This window comes from Zingiber officinale, chromosome 2A (assembly GCF_018446385.1).
Source record: "Zingiber officinale cultivar Zhangliang chromosome 2A, Zo_v1.1, whole genome shotgun sequence".
NCBI classification, from domain to species: Eukaryota; Viridiplantae; Streptophyta; class Magnoliopsida; order Zingiberales; family Zingiberaceae; genus Zingiber; species Zingiber officinale.
In genome coordinates this window covers 74639494-74659788 of record NC_055988.1, presented here as the reverse complement: position 1 = coordinate 74659788, position 20295 = coordinate 74639494, and the positions used below count along the sequence as shown (strand labels likewise).

Genomic DNA, 20295 nt, shown 5'->3' with positions numbered 1-20295 from the left:
TTAGATTGGAATGTTGAATTTTTTTAGATATGATCACTTGTATGAATGACTTGTATGAATATTGATATGTTTGTTTTGACATGTTTTTTGTATGGTTTCATTTTGGATTTGTTACTTTGACGTGTATGGATTGTAGATTTGACTTGGAATGTTAAATATGTTGGAATGTTGTGTTTAATATAATAAGGTTTGGAATATCATATTCGTATACACAATAAAATGCAAAATGAGCAGACTTTGCCAAAAATTTGCCTTTTGCGACGAATTTAGTGCCGAAAAACTTTTGTCGCTAAGTTATTGTAATCACTGTGTATCACAAATCTGCAACGAATCCTATTTTTGTCAAAAATTTACAATGGAAATAGATTCATCATAGATTTGGCGATGAATACATCTTTATTGCAAATTTGCAACAAAAACAGGATTCATCGCAAATTTACAACTAAAACTGAATTTGTCACAAATTTACAACGAAATTGGGTTCGTTGTAGATTTGAAGACGAATCTATTTTGTTGCAAATCTACTACGAAAATGGGATTTGTCGTTGATCATGTCCGGAATCTGAGTCGGATGGACCGTCGGGTGAAGTGGCGAGAATGTTAACCGAGTCACGGTGTCCCGGAGGAGGGTGTGCTGAGATGGCTTCCGTGTTGACCAAGTCTTCAGAAGTCCTCTGGTCAACGCTACCCTGCAGCCAGCGACCGGGTCCCCCCGGTTCCTGGTACTCCGAAGCTCGAGGTAGATCCAACGAATATATAAGTAACAGGCTAATAATATAATAATGAAATAAATGAGGGGTGAGTACGGAAAACGTACCCTGGCCTAGGAGGCGCCCTCGGATGGGACGTTGCTCGAGTGGTCGCGACCGGGAAGAGTAGATGATGCCCGATCAGGATAAAGGGCTGGATCTAACGAAGCAGAGCCGGATGCGTCATGGAGCTGGAAGTCGAGCTGCAGGTCGAGATAAAACACTGGCACACATGTCGAGAGGTACTAACGACACACAGGCTGTTGGATCGAGAAGCGCTAGAGGGGGGGGTGAATAGCACTCGTGGCTTTCACTCATTTTAGAATCGTAAAATGTTCGAGAGTTAGCAGCGGAAATAAAATAATCACACAGAGAGACACAATGAGTTACTTGGTTCGGAGCCTGTGGCGACTCCAACTCCAAGACTCGCGATCGTTAATCGCTTTCGGTGGGCAACAACTATAGTATCATAAATTCAGTACAATTTGAGATTACAACTAAGAGTACTTAGAAATAATGATACCGACAATAAAGAATAGTAGAATCACAACTCCTGGTTGTCGAGGCGTAGCTACAACACTTCAGGGTCGTCTCTTGAGCAGCCAACAGTCAAATGATAGCTTTTTTAATTGATGATTCAACCTGCTGTTCGAAGCCTCCTTTTAAAGCATGTTGGAGGCACCTCCAAGACCATCCAAGGCGCCTCCAGGCCTCCGAGTCATCCGCGTGGATCATTGCTGAACTCGTCTCACCTTATCAGCCACTCCAAGGCGCCTTCAAGCCACTCCAAGGCGCCTCCAAGCCTCGGTCCAAGGCGACTCCAGCTCCATCCAAGGGGCCTCCAGCACTGCTTCGCGGCCAGCTTACATTCTGCACCCGAGGCGCCTCCAAGCTCTATGGAGGCGCCTCGAACACTGTTCATCCGAGGCTTAAGGTGCTCTTTTATACCTGCAAAGTATGTTAGTCCCAAAAATACCCTGCAAAATAAAGTTAGCACAAAACAATAATATGAATAGAATATTTTGACAGTCTCCGGACTGTCCGGTTCTGACTTCGGATTTCCTACCGGAAATCCTAGGTCGAACCGACGCCTACTGTTCCCTCTTCCGGAGAACGCGTCCTCACCTACTCCCCTCAGGATAGATTACCTAATGCTAGTCCGGTCCTCCAGACTGACTGGACTTTTCGCCTAGGGTTACCACCTCCTAGGACCTATGGTTACCGCCCCCTAGGGTTTTTCTCCACCTAGGGTTACCACCCCTAGGACCTAAGGTTACCCCCCCCCCCCCCCTTAGGATTTTCCTCCACCTAGGGTTACCGCCCCTAGGACCTAAGGTTGCCGCTGCTTAGGGTTTTTCTCCACCTAGGGTTACCACCCCTTAGGACCCAAGGTTACCCCCTCCCCTCCCCCCCCCTTAGGCTTTTTCCTTCACCTAGGGTTACCACCCCCTAGGATTTTCACCTTGCCTAATCGTAGCTAAGACTTTTACCTAAGTATCACTTAGGACTTTCCTGCAAGCTCCATGAATCTTGTTAGATAACACCACAGTTTAACTTTGAACCATTTGTCATAATCAAAACTCAGGTTTAATCATCTGGTGCTCACTGCACCAACAATCTCCCCCTTTTTTATTATATCAATCTTGGTTCAAAGTTAAGTAAAACATAACATTAAATAAAGGAATAAATAACGGAAGTTAACCATGAGCATCAATGCATAAATAAAATTTAAAGCTTATGCTCCCCTTTTCATTATGTTTAATTTCTTGATTTCTTAACTTTGACTTTTCTCTCTCCCTTTGACATAAATCAAAAACAATTAAGAAGAGAAAAAAATATTCTATTTAATTTTAAGCTCCCTCTGAAGGGTAGCATAATTAAATACTTAGATTTTGATAAAAATTTGATTAAGTACTTAGCTTAAAAAGGATTTTGTCATAAAAACATAGTCAAATCCTTTGCTTAAAAAAAACTTAGTCAAATTTAAAAAACTAAAGTTGAAATTCTTTGAAAAACTAAATTTGAAATGCTTTTGAAAAATACTTAGCTCAATTTATAAGGCTTTTGAAAATAATTGTTGTTTTGAAAACTATTTTTTTTTTAAAAAAAAAAGATTTTGATAAAACACTTAGCCTTGCTAGAATAAACTTTCATGTAAAGCTTTTAGCTAAGAGAAAATTGTTTTGACTTTGAAAAGTAACTAATAATTTTGTTAAGTTCAAAAAACTTTTTTGAAAAAAATACTTAGCCAAAAAGAAACTTCAACTTTGAAGATGATTGTTTTGAAAGGTACTTAGATAAATTAAAAATACAAAAATACTTAGTAATTTTTTCTGAAAAATAATATTGCCAAAAGAAACTTTATGTAGCTTTCTGAAAATAACTTTGTTTTAAAAAGAGTTTTAAGTATAAGATGATGAAAGGTTTAAAGCTTAATTAAAATGAATTTGCTTTATTTTTTTTTTCAAAGAGTTTAACTTTTTTTAAAAATAATTAAAACCACACAATTTATTTTAAAGAAACTTAGATTGACTCCACTCACTCCCCCTTAATTAATGCCAAAATAAGTCCTTAGGGTCCTAGAATCCAAGCATGAAAGAAACATAATATATATTTCTAATATTCCATCTCACCTATTCTAGATTATTAAACTTGTTTAGCTAATGAGTGAGTGTGAGATGAAATTAATTTAACTTTATCACTATTTAAATATATTGTCATATAAATTTGTATTTTCAGTGATTTTTGATTTTAAAATATGCTACAAATTAATTGAGTTTGCAATCCAAATTTGAAAATATGATTTGAGAATTAAAAGTTTGTAGATAATGAATTTGAATTTTGAAATTAAAATAATTGATACTTTGATTGAAATTAATTAGTCTTTAGAAAATAAAGATTTTTCAAATAATTTTGAAATTAAGTCTTAAAATATTTTTTAAAATGATTTTTAAAAGATTTTTCAAATAGTTTTGAAATTAAGTTTTAAAATGATTTTTAAAAGAATTTTTCAAATAGTTTTGAAATTAAATTTTAAAAGATTTTTTAAAATGAATTTTAAAATAATTTTTCAAATAGTTTTGAAATTAAATTTGAAAAGATTTTTAAAATGATTTTTTAAAAGATTTTTCAAATAGTTTGGAAATTAAGTTTTAAAAGATTTTAAAATGATTTTTAAAAGAATTTTTAAAAGATTTTAAAAAGATTTTTAAAAGGATTTTAAAAGGATTTTTAAAAGATTTTTAAAAGGATTTTTAAAATTATTTTTTTAAAGATTTTTAAGAGATTTTTAAAATGATTTTTAAAACAATTTTAAATAATAATTTAATTTAATTTTTAAGTTAAGTTGAATTTTGATTATTGATTTAATTTGAATTATTAATTAGATTTGAATTATTAATTATCAATTTAATTTAACCCTTAGTCATCTCACCCTATCTAAATTTTAAATTAGGGAATCCTATAATTTTGTGAGATGAATTAGGTTCAATTATAGGGTTTGGTTTAACTTTGTGTTAGATTCAGGTTTAGTTTTAGGCTCAACAAATAGACATTCTTTGGATAAACTTCTGGGCTATGGTGAGTGTTAGGACCAAAAGTAGCTAGAGGGGGGTGAATAGCTCGTCTCGTTCGCTCGGTGCTCGGCGGTGCTTGTTTCTTCAAAGATGTGCAGCGGAAATACAAAGAAACAATCACACAACGCTAACACGGTTGGTTTACTTGGTATCCACCTCACAAGAGGTGACTAATCCAAGGATCCACACCAACACACACACCCTCCACTAAATAAACCTCTCCTTTATGGTAACTACCAAGGGCGGAGAAGCCCTACAAGACTCAATACAAGAAGAGAGGGAAGGGATACAAGAAATACAAGCTTACAATGAGTACAAGAACCCTAACCCTAGTTTCTTCTTCTTGCTTTGATCCGCCTCTTGACTTGGAAGAGCCTCCAAGAACCTTCAAGAACTGGCGATCTCGAGCTTGGGAAAAGCTGTGGAGGAGCTGGTGAAGATCTGAGTTGAATCGGTGAAGAGGTGCCGAAGGAATCGCACGCCAACAGCTATAAACGACGCCAACGGTCGAATCCCAATCGATTGGATTGCTCCCAATCGATCGGGGAGGCTTTGGATCGATCCACGGATCGATCCAGAGCGCCTCTGGATCGATGCACGGATCGATCCACGGATCGATCCAGCGCTTATCGCGCGAAGCAGCAGCGTCCCAATCGATCCACTGATCGATTGGGACCTCTGGATAGATCCACGGATCGATCCAGAGGGGTTCTGTTCGCGGGGACTCACCGGATCGATCGACGGATCGATCCAAATCTTCTGGATCGATCCACTGATCGATCCAGATCTGCTGGATCGATCCACTGATCGATCCAGATCTGCTGGATCGATCCACGGATCGATCCAAACCTGCTGGATCAATCCACGGATCAATCCAAACCTTGGTTTTTGCCCAAAACCAAGTCCAAAGCCCCCTAAACCAACATCTAGTCAACCATGACTTGTTGGTACATAAGACCTAGCATCCGGTCACCCTTGACCAGCTAGGACTCTCTCACAAAGTGTCTGGTCAATCCCTTTGACCCACTTGGACTTTTCTCTTCTTGCCAAGTATCCGGTCAGTCCCTCTGACCTACTTGGACTTTTTTTTCTCGTGCCAAGTATCCGGTCAATCCCTTTGACCTACTTGGACTCTCACCAGATGTCTGATCAACCTTGACCCATCTGGATTTCTCTTGCCTGGCTTCACTCACCAGGACTTTTCCAATTGCCTAGCTTCACTTACTAGGTCTTTCACCTGGCTTCACTCACCAGGATTTTCCTCCTGCCTAGCTTCACTCACTAGGACTTCCCAATTGCCTAGCTTCACTCACTAGGTCTTTCACCTGGCTTCACTCACTAGGATTTTCCTCCTGCCTAGCTTCACTCACTAGGACTTCCCAGTCAAGTATCCGGTCATCCTTGACCTACTTGACTCTTCTTCAATCAACCTTGCATTGTCAAACATCGAAACCCAAACCAAGACTCAAGCTTGGTCAACCAGGTCAACCTTGACCTGAGGGATGTTGCACCAACAGTGAGTCACTTGGACATCATTAGAGTAACCATGTCTTCGAGGTTTTCCAAATAGTCCTCTCCACTGAACTTAGTACAAAACCTTGGTCTAACTAGTTAGGATCTGCAAGGGGTAATTCGGTCAGTTCCACTTAGCCAAATGCACCAAGTCGAAGCCATATATTCCTAGACATGCATAGACTAAGCTTCCCTAACGTACTATCATCCAAAACTTCATCAGTACCATTGGTCAAGTTAAACTTGTTCCTTTTCTAATTAGTTCTACTTACTCTGCCGAGTAGCTTGGTTTGAGTTACCCTATCGGGTAAATTAATTTTTGAGGTGTCAGTTATTCTGAAGTCTCCTCCTACATTATTGATTTACCTTTTAGGATTTGTGTATACTTTTACTTAATTTATAAATTCAATTTAAGTTTTAATTTAATTTAATTTAATTTTTAATTAATTTTAATTATATTCTTTTAATGGTTTATCTTTTTATTAAGATAGTTTTTCTTCTGGCTCCCACTGGATCATAGCCTCGATATGGTCTATCAAGGTAATAGACTTGATCCTTGGGGACCCAATATTGACTAAGTCCAACTTGATTGATCAGGTTGGACTTAGGTACCCATGCTTGGACTACCTTTCTATTTGATCTATTAACGAGTGATAAATATGAGTGGTATTTCCTTTTAGTCTTGAATCCAAGTTCGGATCGGTTGAAAATGACTTTTTATTTTCCGAGAATCAGATCAAGATTCTTGGAACCCAAAGTAAATCGTTCCAACATGTTCTTGAGTTCTTTAACTTGAGTTTTTAAATTGGAATTTTCTTCCTCAAGTTGTTGGACTTGGGTTGAATTTCCAATTTTAACTGGTTCAGTTAAATAACTCGAGTTAGTCACTTCCTTAAGGGTTGTTACCTCCTTTTGGAGTGACTTGACTCGGACGTTGGATTTAGCCAACTTCTTTAGTAAGTAAGGAACTAAATTTTCTGAATCATCTAAGTTAATACTAGAAATTAAAGAACTTACAGTGGGTTTAGAACCTTCGGAAACGGATACGGATCCGTGGCTTCGCTCGGACTCGATTCCAGATTCGCTCTCGGTATCTGTCTCGTATTCGGACTCAGTTTCCGCCACAAATGCTAGTACTGGTAGTGCAAGGAAGCTTGTCGGTTCTTCTTTGTCAGTCTCGGATTCATCTGAAGACTCGGACTATGTTGCCTTCATCATCTGTTTCTTTCTAGCTTCCTCTGTCTTGTTTGTACCTGCAACCAACGTAATATCTTCCTCGGCTGAAGTAGTATCATACTGTTCATCTAATTCAAATAAATCGTCTATTAAATTATGCTTACTTACTTGGGTACCTTCATGTAACTGAATCAGATTCTCCCACATCTCCCTGGCGCTTGAGAATAGGCCGACACGATTCAGCTCCTTATTCGTTAAGCGACACTGAAGTGTATACGTTACTTTTGCATTTGCTTCTACCTTTTTGATAAGGTTCGCGTCCCAGTTCTCGTACGGTAGTGGCTTGCCGGTGCTGTCAGTTGGTAGTTCGAGCCCGGTCTTGGTGATCATCCAGACTTCAAACTCGGTTTGCAGGTACGACTCCATTCGACCTTTCCAGTAGCTGAAGTCTTCGCCGGAGAAGAGCGGTGGATGAGTGGTGCTATAGCCTTCTTGGAGAGCCATTAAATCTTGCACGAAAAAGTGAAAAAAAAACTTATCCCAGGACTTAATCCTGGATTAGTAGTGTGGTAGAAGGATAGAAATAGAAATTCATGAATTTCGAGAAAAAATAATAAAATAATAATAAAATATTATTAAAAAATATTTAAAAAAATATTATTTCAAAATTTGCCAAATTTTATATTTTATCAATACTAATAAACCATGAAAAGATGGAAATGAATTTTTTGAAAATAATTTTGGAGGGAAAAAATGAAAGGCGTAAGATTTTATTTTTACCTTATACGAGCGAGAAAGCGACGAAAAAAATGCTCGAACGGTAGTTGTACCAATTCAGAGCAACTCCGCTCTGATACCAATTGTTGGATCGAGAAGCGCTAGAGGAGGGGGGGGGGAGTGAAGAATAGCGCTTGTGGCTTTCACTCGTTTCAGAATCGTAAAACGTTCAAGAGTTAGCCGCGGAAATAAAATAATCACACAGAGAGACACAATGAGTTACTTAGTTCGGAGCCTGTGGCGACTCCTACTCCAAGGCCCGCGATCGTTGATCGCTTTCGGTGGACAACAACTATAGTATCGTAAATTCAGTACAATTTGAGATTACAACTAAGAGTACTTAGAAATAATGATATCGACAATAAAGAATAGTAGAATCGCAGCTCCTGGTTGTCGGGGCGTAGCTACAACACTTCAGGATCGTCTCTTGAGCAGCCAACCGTCAAATGATAGCTTTTTTAATTGATGATTCAACCTGCTGTTCGAAGCCTCATTTTAAAGCCTGTTGGAGGCGCCTCCAAGACCATCCAAGGTGCCTCCAGGCCTCCGAGTCACCCACGTGGAGCACTGCTGAACTCGTTGCACGGTTGCACCTTATCAGCTTGAAGGCGCCTTCAAGCCACTCTAAGGCGCCTCCAAGCCTCAATGCAAGGTGACTCCAGCTCCATCCAAGGCGCCTCCAGCACTGCTTCATGGCCAGCTCACATTCTGCACCTGAGGCGCTTCCAAGCTCCATGGAGGCGCCTCGGACACTGTTCATCCGAGGCTTAAGGTGCTCTTTTGTACCTGCAAAGTATGTTAGTCCCAAAAATACCCTGCAAAACAAAGTTAGCACAAAACAATAATATGAATAGAATATTTTGACAGTCTCCGGACTGTCCGGTTCTGACTTCGGATTTCCAACCGAAAATCCTAGGTCGAACTGACGCCTACCATTCCCTCTTTCGGGGAGCGCGTCCTCACCTACTTCCCTCAGGAGAGATTACCTGATGTCAGTCCGATCCTCCATACCGATTGGATTTTTCGCCTAGGGTTACCACCCCCTAGGACCTAGAGTTACCACCCCCTAGGGTTTTTCTCCACCTAGGGTTACCACCCCCTAAGACCTAAGGTTACCCCCCCTCTTAAGATTTTCCTCCACCTAGGGTTACCGCTCCCTAGGACCTAAGGTTGCCGCCCCCTAGGACCTAATGTTGCCGCCCCTTAGGATTTTTCTCCACCTAGGGTTACCACCCCCTAGGACCTAAGGTTACCCCCTCCCCCCCTTTAGGCTTTTTCCTTCACCTAGGGTTACCGCCCCCTAGGATTTTCATCTTGCCTAACCGCAGCTAGGACTTTTGCCTAAGTATCACTTAGGATTTTCCTGCAAGCTCCATGAACCTTGTTAGATAACACCATAGCTTAACTTTGAACCCGTTGCCATAATCAAAACTCAAGTTCGATCATTTGGTCTCACTGTACCAACACAGGCCGGAACATGAGATTGGCACATAGGCCAGGACACGAAACCAGCACGTAGATCGAGACATAAGATCAGTACGCAGACCGAGATAAGACATCGGCACGCAGGCCGAAATATAAATATCGATACGTAAGTCGAGACATAAAACATCACTCAAGTCTGGTCAAAACATAATGACAATGAGGGCTCGAGGACCCGATCGACATCGGAGACATACGACACTACGGATCGGACATCAGACCGACACTGGTAGTGTACGATAGGGTGTATGGGATGTTAGATTGACTTTAGATGTGTATGACGCTATAGATCGAGAGCCGGAGGCCGGATCACCGACTTTGAGATGCAGGCAGCGTCGCCGACAGCAGGGGACTGCTCGCTGATCGGTGATGATAGTCATGGCTACGGAGAAGAGATGGAGGAAGCGTGCGAAGAAGAGTAAGCGCGACTATGGCAGCGGGCTGGAACGCCGGAACAAGAGGCGGAGTCGGCGCATGGTAGTTGTTGACGAAGTGTGGCGGCGAAGAAGAAGAGAGTTGTGGCCGGCGTCGCGAGGAAGAAGAAGAAGAGGAGCCGTGGCCGGTCCGGCGGCGGCGTCGCGAAGAGGAGAAAGGTTGGCGGCCGGCGTCGGCGCTGGTGAGGAGGAGAAAAGCAGTAGCGGGTCTCTCCTGCGGCGACGTCACGTGGGAGAGCAGGAGGGAGAAAGGTTGGCGGCACGGTGAGGAGAGGAAAAGGAGAAGAGGCGGAGGACGGTGTCGGCTTCGGCGAGTAGCGTGAGAGGGAGCCAACCGCCCCTGTAGTGGCGGCGCCAGCGAAGAGCAGAGCATGAGGAAGAGGGGAGGGGCAGTGGCCGGTCCGGCAGCGGCGACATGCAAGGAAGAAGAGAGGGAGAGGAGAAGAAGTGGAGGTCGCCGGCCGACGACGGCGAGGAGCTTGGTAGCGAGATCCCCATGCAGCGACGACAACAAAACACGAACGAAGCCCTCCCTTCGCATGCTACAGTGTCCCCTCTTAAATCCCTACCATGTGATTTTATCAAATTATCCCTCCCTTTTCTACTAATTACTTCCCTGTCCTAAATCATATCCACATTAGTCGTCAAATTAAATTCATCATAGATTTGCATTTATAAATTGTACGATGATTTATTTTTTCGTTGCAAAATTATAATGATTTTGACAATGAAAATATAATTCGTGCCAGAATTAACGGTGAATTTATATATTTCATCATAGTGTTTAACAACGACTTATTAGTGATAAAAATATTTTTGTCATAGATTCATGACAGATTATCATATTTTTCGTAATGAAAGAGAAAAGAGAAGTTGTTTGCATATGCAAACGAGAAAAATGTTTATATACATGTAAAGGGGTAAAATTATAATTTGGTGCGCCTTTTGAGAATAAATGAAATATTGTAATTTGTCCATATATTTTGTATAATTATAATTTTCTATTGTAATAATATCTATAAAATTGGAAATAAAGGAATCACGGCTGATTTGATTGATGAGGCTGTCCGAATCCCCTCTACCTCTCGCGACTTCCCCCGCCGCCGCCGCCACCGCCACCTTTGTTTCCCCCTTCCGATGGTCCCCTTCCCTTGTATCCTCTTTGCGTGATCGACGCCCCTGCAGCTGCTCTCATCACCTGCGAGCAGCCCGCGTTCGCTGTCATCCTGTGGTCGCAGTTACGTGCAGCCCCCATCTCCGGAATCAGTAGCCCTATCTCTTTATATTCTTCTGTCGCATCACAGCTTCGTGCGGTAACGTGCGTTTTGAGCATTGCTGTGATTTCGGAGTTTTGGGCATTTGTTAATGGTAAAAATTGATGTTTTCTTGCAGTTCTTAATCTCCAGCAGAGCCTGAGTGAGTGAGGATCGTCTTGCATCAACGAGGGAGCTTCGTGCGGTAAATATGAATGTTTCTAACTTAGTGGCTGTTGAGGAAACTGTCGTGTACTGTAGTGGGTTTCATATGCCAACGGCTGTAGTGACCTGCTTGGGGCGCGAAAGTTGATTTTTTTTTTTTTTCCCCTTCAGCTTGTTGCATGCCAAATTTTTTCTCATTTGGCGCTCTTCTTGTATAGTTATTGTTACGCTCCCATTCGGGTTTTTAAGAAAGCATGATGATTGGGTTACTTCAGCGTGGGTGGAAACAGATCAGCTCTAAAAATTTTTGTTCCTTGAATCATAAACCTCTCCATGTTTGTGTCGTTGGCAGTGGTCCTGCTGGTTTTTACACAGCAGAGAAGGTTCTTTTTCTGATTGTCCCTTGTTCCTACTAAACTTTATGTTATTTATTTGTTTAGAAGTTGCAGATTTTGTTCAGTGTCATGAATTTTTGTTGGCAGATGTTAAAGGCACAGGAAAGGGCACAAGTTGACATTCTTGATCGATTGCCAACTCCATTTGGATTAGTTCGCTCAGGAGTAGCACCTGATCATCCTGAAACAAAGGCACGTTATGTTAATTTTTTATTTAATTTTTTTAAAGAATTTATATTGACAAATAGATTAACTATTTTCGGAGTTTTATTCTTGTCCGATTGCTAATTTCAAATGCAGAGATATTAAAACGAGCCTAATGCTACAAATCCGTGTACAAGAAATATAAAAATATGGTGATATAAAACAAGACTAAAATTATTTTGCTAGTTAAAGATTTTTTATCAGAACAGATAATTGTCAGATGGTTCTACAAGATAGATAATCTAGGTTTAGGCAGTGGCTGTCGTAAGTTCATTATGATTGAGTCAGGTTTTCATAGGTGGGGTTTGCTGCTGCCGGTTGGCATCTTGCAAAGTTATTTTTTCTGAAATACGAACAGCAGATATCATTCATTTCCTTCTTTCCGATGTCTTTCTTCATCAACTTGATATAATTGAGTAATTTAGATCTTGCTTGAGTTGTAATGGTGTTCCCTATTTTGTGGGAAATGAGGATAAGTTCAGCTTGATTAGAATTTTTTAGTTTAAATGTAATATTGGAGAATTGGAGTCTCGATCAAGAAGTTTTTTGAGGCATTGGATCCATGATATATGACTACAAAAACAAGGGTGATGAAGGGGAGGCGTTCAATGTGTGTACAAAGGCTTATGATTAAAAGGAGAAGGTGATGTTGCAACATTGTATCACATAACCTTTAGTCTGAGTTAGTGTTATTGAATCTAGGTCTTAACCCTAAACTTTTGAACCTTTCCCAAATGTTTCTAAATATCATGCTGGGGTTTTCCTGGCTCGTTTTGGTTTGCTTGTAGCTGAAAATCCACCCTGAGAATTTTGGCTCCATATGGAAGAAATGCAACTTCCTAGACATTGTAAAGTATTAAGGAACATAGAAAATGTGAGCCCTACTTGCCATCAATGTAGTTAGTTGAAGGTATTTGTAGATGCTTATGGATATTTGCTTGGTAGGTATAGGTATTCTCTTGGTACTGATCATGATTCATTTGAATCATGTGTCCTTATGTAGCACTACCAAAAAACATATTATTTCGTCAAATTACTATAATCTCCCCTAGTTGCTCATGCTAATCATGTCGATTAAGTAATGTACTATGTTGACACTTGATATTCTTTGACACGCCAATTAAATCAAATTGCTTGATAAAATTAGATATTCTAGTTGGTTTCTATTCTTTGTTATGTAGGTTCTCATTCTTTCGTTAGTATATGTCTATTTGTTGTGTTCAATTCATCATAAATTTGCCAACAGATTGTTATAAACCAGTTCTCTCGGGTTGCTTCGAACGAGAGATGCTCATTTTTTGGGAATGTGTCGCTGGGTTCTGATGTTAATCTGCCTGAGCTCCGTGATATTTATGATGTGGTAAGTTTCATAAGGTCTGACGGTAGCAGATGTGGTTCATACTTCTTAATTTATATTTTTTCCATTAATATTCTTAATTCAGCCTTTATGGTTTCTTGGTCAGGTTGTTGTTGCATATGGTGCCGAAAGTGACAGATCTCTTGGAGTGCCTGGGGAAGTAAGTTTCTTTCAGTTGATCACGTTTGCATTCTCATCTCAACTGAGCACAAGTATGGAATTATGCATCTATTGGGTAGTACATGTATTGTTTATATGTTTTCGCTTGTCTCAGGCTTTATAGGTTGACAACAACACTGTAGAAGTTGTGTTGCAGTGCTAATGTTTGAAATGTTGCTTGTGACCAGTGTTCCACTAGTTCAATATGCCACTATATAATGTATGAATGAAATAAAACTTGATAGTTTTGTTTTACTTATCATTATGGAGTGAATGTTCAAAAGTTTGAATCTTAATACTTAGAAACTATGAGATATTTGATAAAATGGTGGAACATCTAAATGGATGAAGAGTACATTTTCATTCTCATAATTGTCTCAGAAATTTCAACTAGCTATAGCAACAGTCACAGCAGCAGGCAATGGAAAATTAGAGGGTTTTAAAGTTAAAAATTAAACAATTTTGTTTAGTACTGTGTATTTTATCAAAACATGGCATAGTATGATTGGAAGTGTGGAACATAGCAACATGAGGTTATGATACCAGTAAAATTATTAAAGCATTCACTTTTACTTAAACTTTGTGATAATTTTAGGTTCTTAATCTGTCTCCAGCCAACTCCAGTAGTAATACATTTCTTTCAGATATTTATTCTTTTTGAATTATTCTTTTGCCAATGTCTATTCATTTTCAACTTCTACATTTTATGTTTTAGGATTTGATGGGGATACACTCAGCTAGAGAGTTTGTGTGGTGGTACAATGGACACCCTGACTACCATAACATGACACCTGATTTGAAGAGCACAGATACAGCTGTTGTGCTTGGACAGGTATCTTACTGAAATTTATTTGCTGGATTCTATACTCACGTGATTGATGCTAACAAAAATTGTAACATTTTTGAAATTTGTGGTGGTTAATCACATTGAAGTATGTTGTTTCAGACTAAAGATACCTAGAATCTGGATCATTAATCATGCCAATGGGTAGGTTGAGTTTTCCCATTGTGATTCTTCTGCATCCATTCCATGCTTGAAGATTTCATTGTTGTTTTCTCTGATGGTACATCTGGATCATGGACTGAAATTGATAGAATGTGACAATTGTTTTTAGAAATTGGAACAGAAGGCATGTAATAAGACTATGTATTTAGTCTATAGAATGGAATAGATGGTTCATTTTTACTTGTATATTATGTAGACATATTCTACATAACCCTCACTATGTCTAGTTTGCTTGGAACACATGGGTTGCTTAGTCCACACTGTTTGCCCCAATTACTTGGCTTGCTGTCACTGTTTGCCTCAATTGCTTGACTTGCTCACTCACCTGACCCATCCTACTTGTCTGATCTGCTTGGTCTGCTTTGCCATTGTGATCTTCCCAGTGTATCCGAATTGCTCAACTTACCAGGCCTATCCATTTTGCCCAACTTGCTAGACCTATTTTCCCACTCATTCATCCGGACTAGCTCAGCCCATCCATCTCAACAAATCCACCCGGTCCACCTAATCAGCTGCTCCTCCCGTCCAGCCAGCCTACCCTTCCAATTCGTCTATTTTTCTTAGCTCTCTCAATCTCAATCTGTTCATCCTTTTGGTTTGACTCATTCAACCCACTTGGTTGGCCTAACTTGTCCACCCTACTAAGAACGTGATCATTGGAAAATGGGTAGAAGAGGAATATGTATTCCTTGGAATAGCAAAGGGATGGCTATGCAGGATCATTAAGGAATAACAATCCTAGGAATTAGTTTTTCAAATTCATTCATCCAACCAAATATAGGATACCTATTCCATGAAAATTAATAAGGAATAGAAATAGAATAGCTAACCTTGCAAACCAAATGCACTATTAGCACCCACACCCTTATCTTAGCTTATACTCCCAAATTTCCTCTTATCATGAGATTCTCCTAGATTGGTTCACTGTCCCTTCTGCCTTTGTTTTTTGACTAATTTTGTTTGCTGTTCTGTTAGTATTCTCCAATTTCTCTCACCAATCTCCCATCTACCCGGAACCCAGGTACATTTATTATTCTAATCTATTCTCCAATAGCGGCATTATACTATTGCCTAAAAATTAAAGGTTCTTTGCAATTATTCCTAAAATGCAGGAGTTTATTCAAATAAGTCTTGTTCAAAGTCAAGTTGTTTTTCTTTAGGTTGATCTCTTTGTATGATTCTTGAAAACACCTTCTCATCGCCTGCATTTAAAATGACTGCCAAAACTACTTGCATTTCATTTTTTTTTTTTTCCAGTTGATGGCTTTCTTGTTATATATATATTTCAAAATTAACATCAAGGCATATCAAGTTTCTTGAGCATCTGTATGTGGAGAAGTTTGATTTACATATGATCAGGAACAGAGTTTTCATAAAAGACTGTTATGTTGTTTGAAGCAAAAATGTGGTTTATTACCTATTCAGTAGAGGAAAATGTACATTATTTTGTTTGCATTTCAATTTAGTTTTGAAATGTTAGTTCTAATGTGTACCATCTTTCATTCATCTCATGGTTGTTCCCCTCAATATTTCAATTCCAATTCCAAATGCCTTTGCTTTCAGGGGAATGTGGCCTTGGATGTGGCACGTATTCTTTTGCGATCGACCAGTGAATTGCAGAAAACAGATATTGCTGAGCATGCTTTAGTTTCTCTTCATGAGAGCACCATAAGGTTTTCAGCTCAGCCAATTGTTCATTTGTTCTACATTAATGTTCACCTTGCAAAATCTGTTCCCAATACTGATTTTTTTCTTTTTGGTGAAAAGCCCCCCAAAGACCCCTATTGTTGAAAGCACCCAAAAGGGCCTATTTTTTCTGAAAACTCCCTATTAAGGCCTCATCCTCATCAAAAAGGCATTTTGATTTTTTTTTTAGTATATTGAGGCCTTATAGGAAGTTTTTAGGACAGAAGGTTTCTATGGGTATTTGTAGACAATGGGGGTTTTGTTTGGGCTTTCACCCATTTTTCTTCTTTACAAAGAAAGGTTTATTTGGTTGGAAGACGGGGCCCAGCACAGATGGCATGCACTGCAAAGGAACTGCGTGAAATCTTAGGTATGACTTGTTTTCAGATATGTTGTAGTTTACAACAGCATTTTTCTTCTAGGAAAAGTATTGCTGTGAAAGAAACTGGCATCTAATCCATCTTTATGGAAAAGTTTTCCAACCTCCTAAAGTAGGTTATAGTGCATATCATCTTTTGGGAGATAGTTATTCCTTTGTGCAAGATTCTAACTCTTAGAGCAACATATTGAGTTTATTGAACGATATAAAATCATGAAAAGAATAAAAGCTGATCATTTAATAATTTGAATTTCAAGCCTTTAAGAAAACATGAACACTGGCAGAGCAAAAAGATTAAGGGATTAGATGCCTGATGCCATTAGCTGTGGCAGATGCAAAGTGCTTTTTACCTGTTGGATACATATCTGTCCATTCCACGTGTTAGCCTACCTAACTTATTATAGAAAAAATAACTTGATAGTGAGCCCCTAACCTTTATGGTGTTCAATAGAGATTACAGTTATTTTTGAATGTCATGCAGGTGTGAAAGATCTCCGAGTTCACATTGATGAACCTGACTTGGTTATATCCCCTGCTGAAGAAGTATGTATGTATATATATATATATATATCTTTTTTTTTAAAAAAAAGAACCATGTATATATTCACTAGCAACTATAAGCTTATTTGTTTGTGTTCTATTTTTTTTTTGTGATTCCACTTTTTTATTGTCTAGCGTCATTATCACAAGTTTGGTCAAACAATTTCATCTCATTAATTAACTCCTGAAAATAGCACTGTGTTCTATTTCGGATCTTTTTTTATCCCTGATAATTTATAACTAACATATATGGTGCTTACAGTCTAAGATATATCTGTGGTCACTTTTTAGCATTCTGTGCTTGTCTAATATATGGTCACAGGAGTTCATCTAAGTTCACACTATTTACCACTGCATACCGGCAAATGCCCTGTAGATCCGGTATACATTAACAATGCAGTCTGTATCTTGTTTTTTTTCCCTTCACATCTTATGTGTGAGAGTTTTTAGCAGCAGCTTAACCTATAGCCTTTCCTTCCACATTGAAGCAGATATTACTTTCAAACATTCTACTTGAGTTGCAAGTTATAGTTATATCAAATTCATTTATTTCCAAACGAAATTTTGTTTTCTATCTCATTTAGATAGCAAGGAATAATATATTCACCATGAATAATTGCTAGATGCCTTAACTCTTGCCTTTTAATACAACTTTTGATTATATTGTACTATTTTCTTTTAAAATAGAAATTCATAGTTTATTTAGAAGTTTGAACATAATGTTGGTTTTAGTTGTAGGAATAACTAAAGGAACATTGTCAATGCTAGTCTTGGTCTCAAGAGTTGAGGAAAACCGATGAGGTACATGCAGGTTCTGCTGGTTATCACCTCTTTATTGTCTAGCATCATTACCTCAACTTTGGTCAATCAATTTCATTGCGTGAATAAATCAAATCCTAATTGGGTTCTCTTTTATCCCTGATAATTTAAAACATCATGCATATGGTGCCTACAAGCTAACATATATGTGTGGCCACTGGGACATGTTATGTGTGACATAGTGTCTCGTCCAATATATGGGTGCAATAGTTTATTGGAATTAAGTTGGCTTTGTTTATCATTGCATGCTATCAAATGCACAATAACTTTGGTCAAGGTTTAAAGTCTCAATCTGATTCGGAGTATCGGCTAGAGACCGGACGATATTGTTTCAAAAACGGTATCATCTTATTTTGGTCAGGTGTCAATCTGAGGAGGAGGTGGCCGAGGAAGAGGAGTATGAGGTAGAGGAGGTGCAAGAGGAAGAGGTGGATGGTGTGGAGGAAAAGGTGGAAGAATCATGTACCTCGGAGAAACATTTGGCTTGTAGAGGAGGAAGGTGGAGCTTCTTGTGGCACACACGGAAACTCAGAGGAGGGCAGAGCTTCTCGTGGCTGTGTTAGGGGTGGCATCTTTGATGAGGAAGACTAAGCTTCTAGTGGCTGTGTCGGGGGTTTGGAGTATCTTAGAGGAGGAAGGTGCAGCTTCTCACGGCCATGCTGGGGGGCTTGGAGTGTCTTGGAGGAGAAAGGTGGAGCTTCTTGCAGGAATGTCGAGGGCTCAAGGCATTTTGTACCATCTTGCATGCTGGTTGGTCACCAGACCAAAAAATGCTGATCGTGCTGGCCGGCATGAAACAAAGTTTGAACCTGTGGTAATATTTGTGCTGGTTATAGAATTAACTGAAGAAACATTGTCAATGCTAGTATTGGTCCTAAGACTAGATGAAAAAGGTGGACGATTATTGTAGGTTTGGCTGTTCATTGTCAATTAATTCTGCAAACATGGTTCATTTTCTTAAAACTATACTTGTATTAAAGATGAATCATCTAGCATTACTACAGTCCCTAAATTATTGGAGCTTATGCTTATTCTTGCTATTTTATAGGAAGAACTGAAGAGTAGCAGAATTCATAGACGGGTTTATGATTTGCTATGTAAATCAGCTACTTCCCATCAACAACGTGATCTTGTTGCCCAGCGAGAATTGAACTTCAAATTTTTCAGGAAACCTTTCAGGTTCTTACCTTCAGAGGATCCATTAAGAGTTGGAGGTGTGTGTCTTGAGAAGACTTGTCTGAAAGGTTAGATCTATGTAGCAATTAGCTCTTCATGGGAAAGTATGTGTTCTTTTCCAATTTACTTTCGAATGCAAGATTTATTAGTTTCTGACTATCATGTGCATATGCTTTATTCAAATAGAAAATGGTCTCTCTGGCAAACAAGTTGCGGTTGGAACTGGTGAATTTGAGGAACTCGGTTGTGGGTAGACACTTCAATTTACCTTCTTGCTTTTTGTTTTCCTTCTCGGGAGTAATTTGAATGTAGAGAATGCTCGCTTTGTTATATAATTCCATACTCTATTTTTAGATTGGTCTTGAAGAGCATTGGTTACAAGTCTCTACCAGTTAATGGATTGCCTTTTGATGATTACAAAGGTCAGTTTTCTTGCTTCTTCCCAGTGTCCATGCTTGGACTTGAAATGGTTTCCTGACCTAAACAATTTTTCTTTTCAGAAATTTATTGCTTTAATTATACAGTTACTTCATTTGCCATTGTGGAAACTCAATTATTATATACTTCGCAATTACTGTGGAATTAGTCTGATCCAATTCTTTTGTATCATAACATTGATTTCTTCTACAATAATGAATTTTCACAGGCGTAGTACCCAATGTGAAGGGTAGAGTGCTGAGCGGCAACCAGGAAGAGCAAGCAAACTTAGAGAAAGGTTTATATGTCGTCGGGTGGTTGAAAAGAGGACCAACAGGAATTATTGGAACAAACCTGTACTGCGCCGAAGAAACAGTACGTTAACATCTCATCAAATAGGAATATTCTCATACTTTCATTTACGAGATGTGGTAGTAACTTCAACCATTGCTTTGACCATAAACAAGAACAATTTACGTTCACAAGCAAGCTTGCATTTTGATTCGATACAATGCATAAACTCTCTCTGCTTGGAGTATATGCCCACCTTGAGGCATACAACTATTCTTCTTCTAGTGCACATGAGCAAGACGAGTGGTGCTGAAATTGCAGGTAGCGAGTATTTTAGAGGATCTGAACAATGGTTTGATCGCGTCAGCTACTACACCCAAACCAGGAAGGAAATGTCTACTCCAGGTTCTCGAAAGTAAGAACGTAAAATATGTTACTTTCAGTGGATGGGAGAAGATAGATGCCAAAGAAAAATTTGAAGGTGAACTGAGAAACAAACCAAGAGAGAAGCTGACGGCATGGGATGAACTCCTCAAAGTTGCGCATCATGAACACTGATCGTTAAAAGTACACAAACAAATGCATCTTATTAATAAGCTGTTGCTGAAGCCTCAAGGTTTGCTCCATTAAGAATGCTGCAACAATGTTCTTTGCTCGTGTAAGTTTTTGTATTTTTTTTTTCACCTAGTAATAAAGGATGGACAAAAACCCAACTAATTCGCATGACATCACATTTTATCATG

General features: G+C 39.1%; 1 protein-coding gene across 4 annotated transcripts; it reads left to right on the top strand.

Annotated features, from left to right (window-relative positions):
• The first annotated feature begins 10749 nt into the window (after positions 1 to 10749).
• Positions 10750 to 20293, top strand: LOC122041213 (NADPH:adrenodoxin oxidoreductase, mitochondrial-like). 4 transcript variants are annotated; one of them, XM_042600825.1, is made up of 15 exons: positions 10750 to 10942; positions 11098 to 11163; positions 11342 to 11506; positions 11606 to 11710; positions 12969 to 13082; positions 13186 to 13239; positions 13954 to 14070; positions 15808 to 15917; positions 16227 to 16300; positions 16791 to 16852; positions 18717 to 18912; positions 19031 to 19094; positions 19199 to 19266; positions 19491 to 19636; positions 19874 to 20293. In XM_042600825.1, the coding sequence occupies exons 3-15, from the start codon at positions 11378 to 11380 to the stop codon at positions 20108 to 20110; spliced, it is 1476 nt and encodes a 491-aa protein (XP_042456759.1). In that variant the 5' UTR covers positions 10750 to 10942; positions 11098 to 11163; positions 11342 to 11377; the 3' UTR covers positions 20111 to 20293. The 4 variants fall into 4 exon arrangements, with proteins under 4 accessions (XP_042456759.1, XP_042456758.1, XP_042456760.1 ...); XM_042600824.1 differs by having other exon boundaries at positions 10750 to 11018; XM_042600826.1 differs by having other exon boundaries at positions 10750 to 11023; positions 12984 to 13082.
• The last annotated feature ends 2 nt before the right edge of the window (positions 20294 to 20295 follow it).

What these genes read in the sequence shown, in the direction of transcription:
- LOC122041213 (XM_042600825.1), top strand. Translation starts at nt 11,378, where the DNA reads ATGATGATTGGGTTACTTCAGCGTGGGTGGAAACAGATCAGCTCTAAA. An exon ending in GTTTTTACACAGCAGAGAAG is followed by an intron (nt 11,507 to 11,605) that starts GTTCTTTTTCTG and finishes TTTTGTTGGCAG; the next exon opens with ATGTTAAAGGCACAGGAAAG. An exon ending in GGAACTGCGTGAAATCTTAG is followed by an intron (nt 16,301 to 16,790) that starts GTATGACTTGTT and finishes AATGTCATGCAG; the next exon opens with GTGTGAAAGATCTCCGAGTT.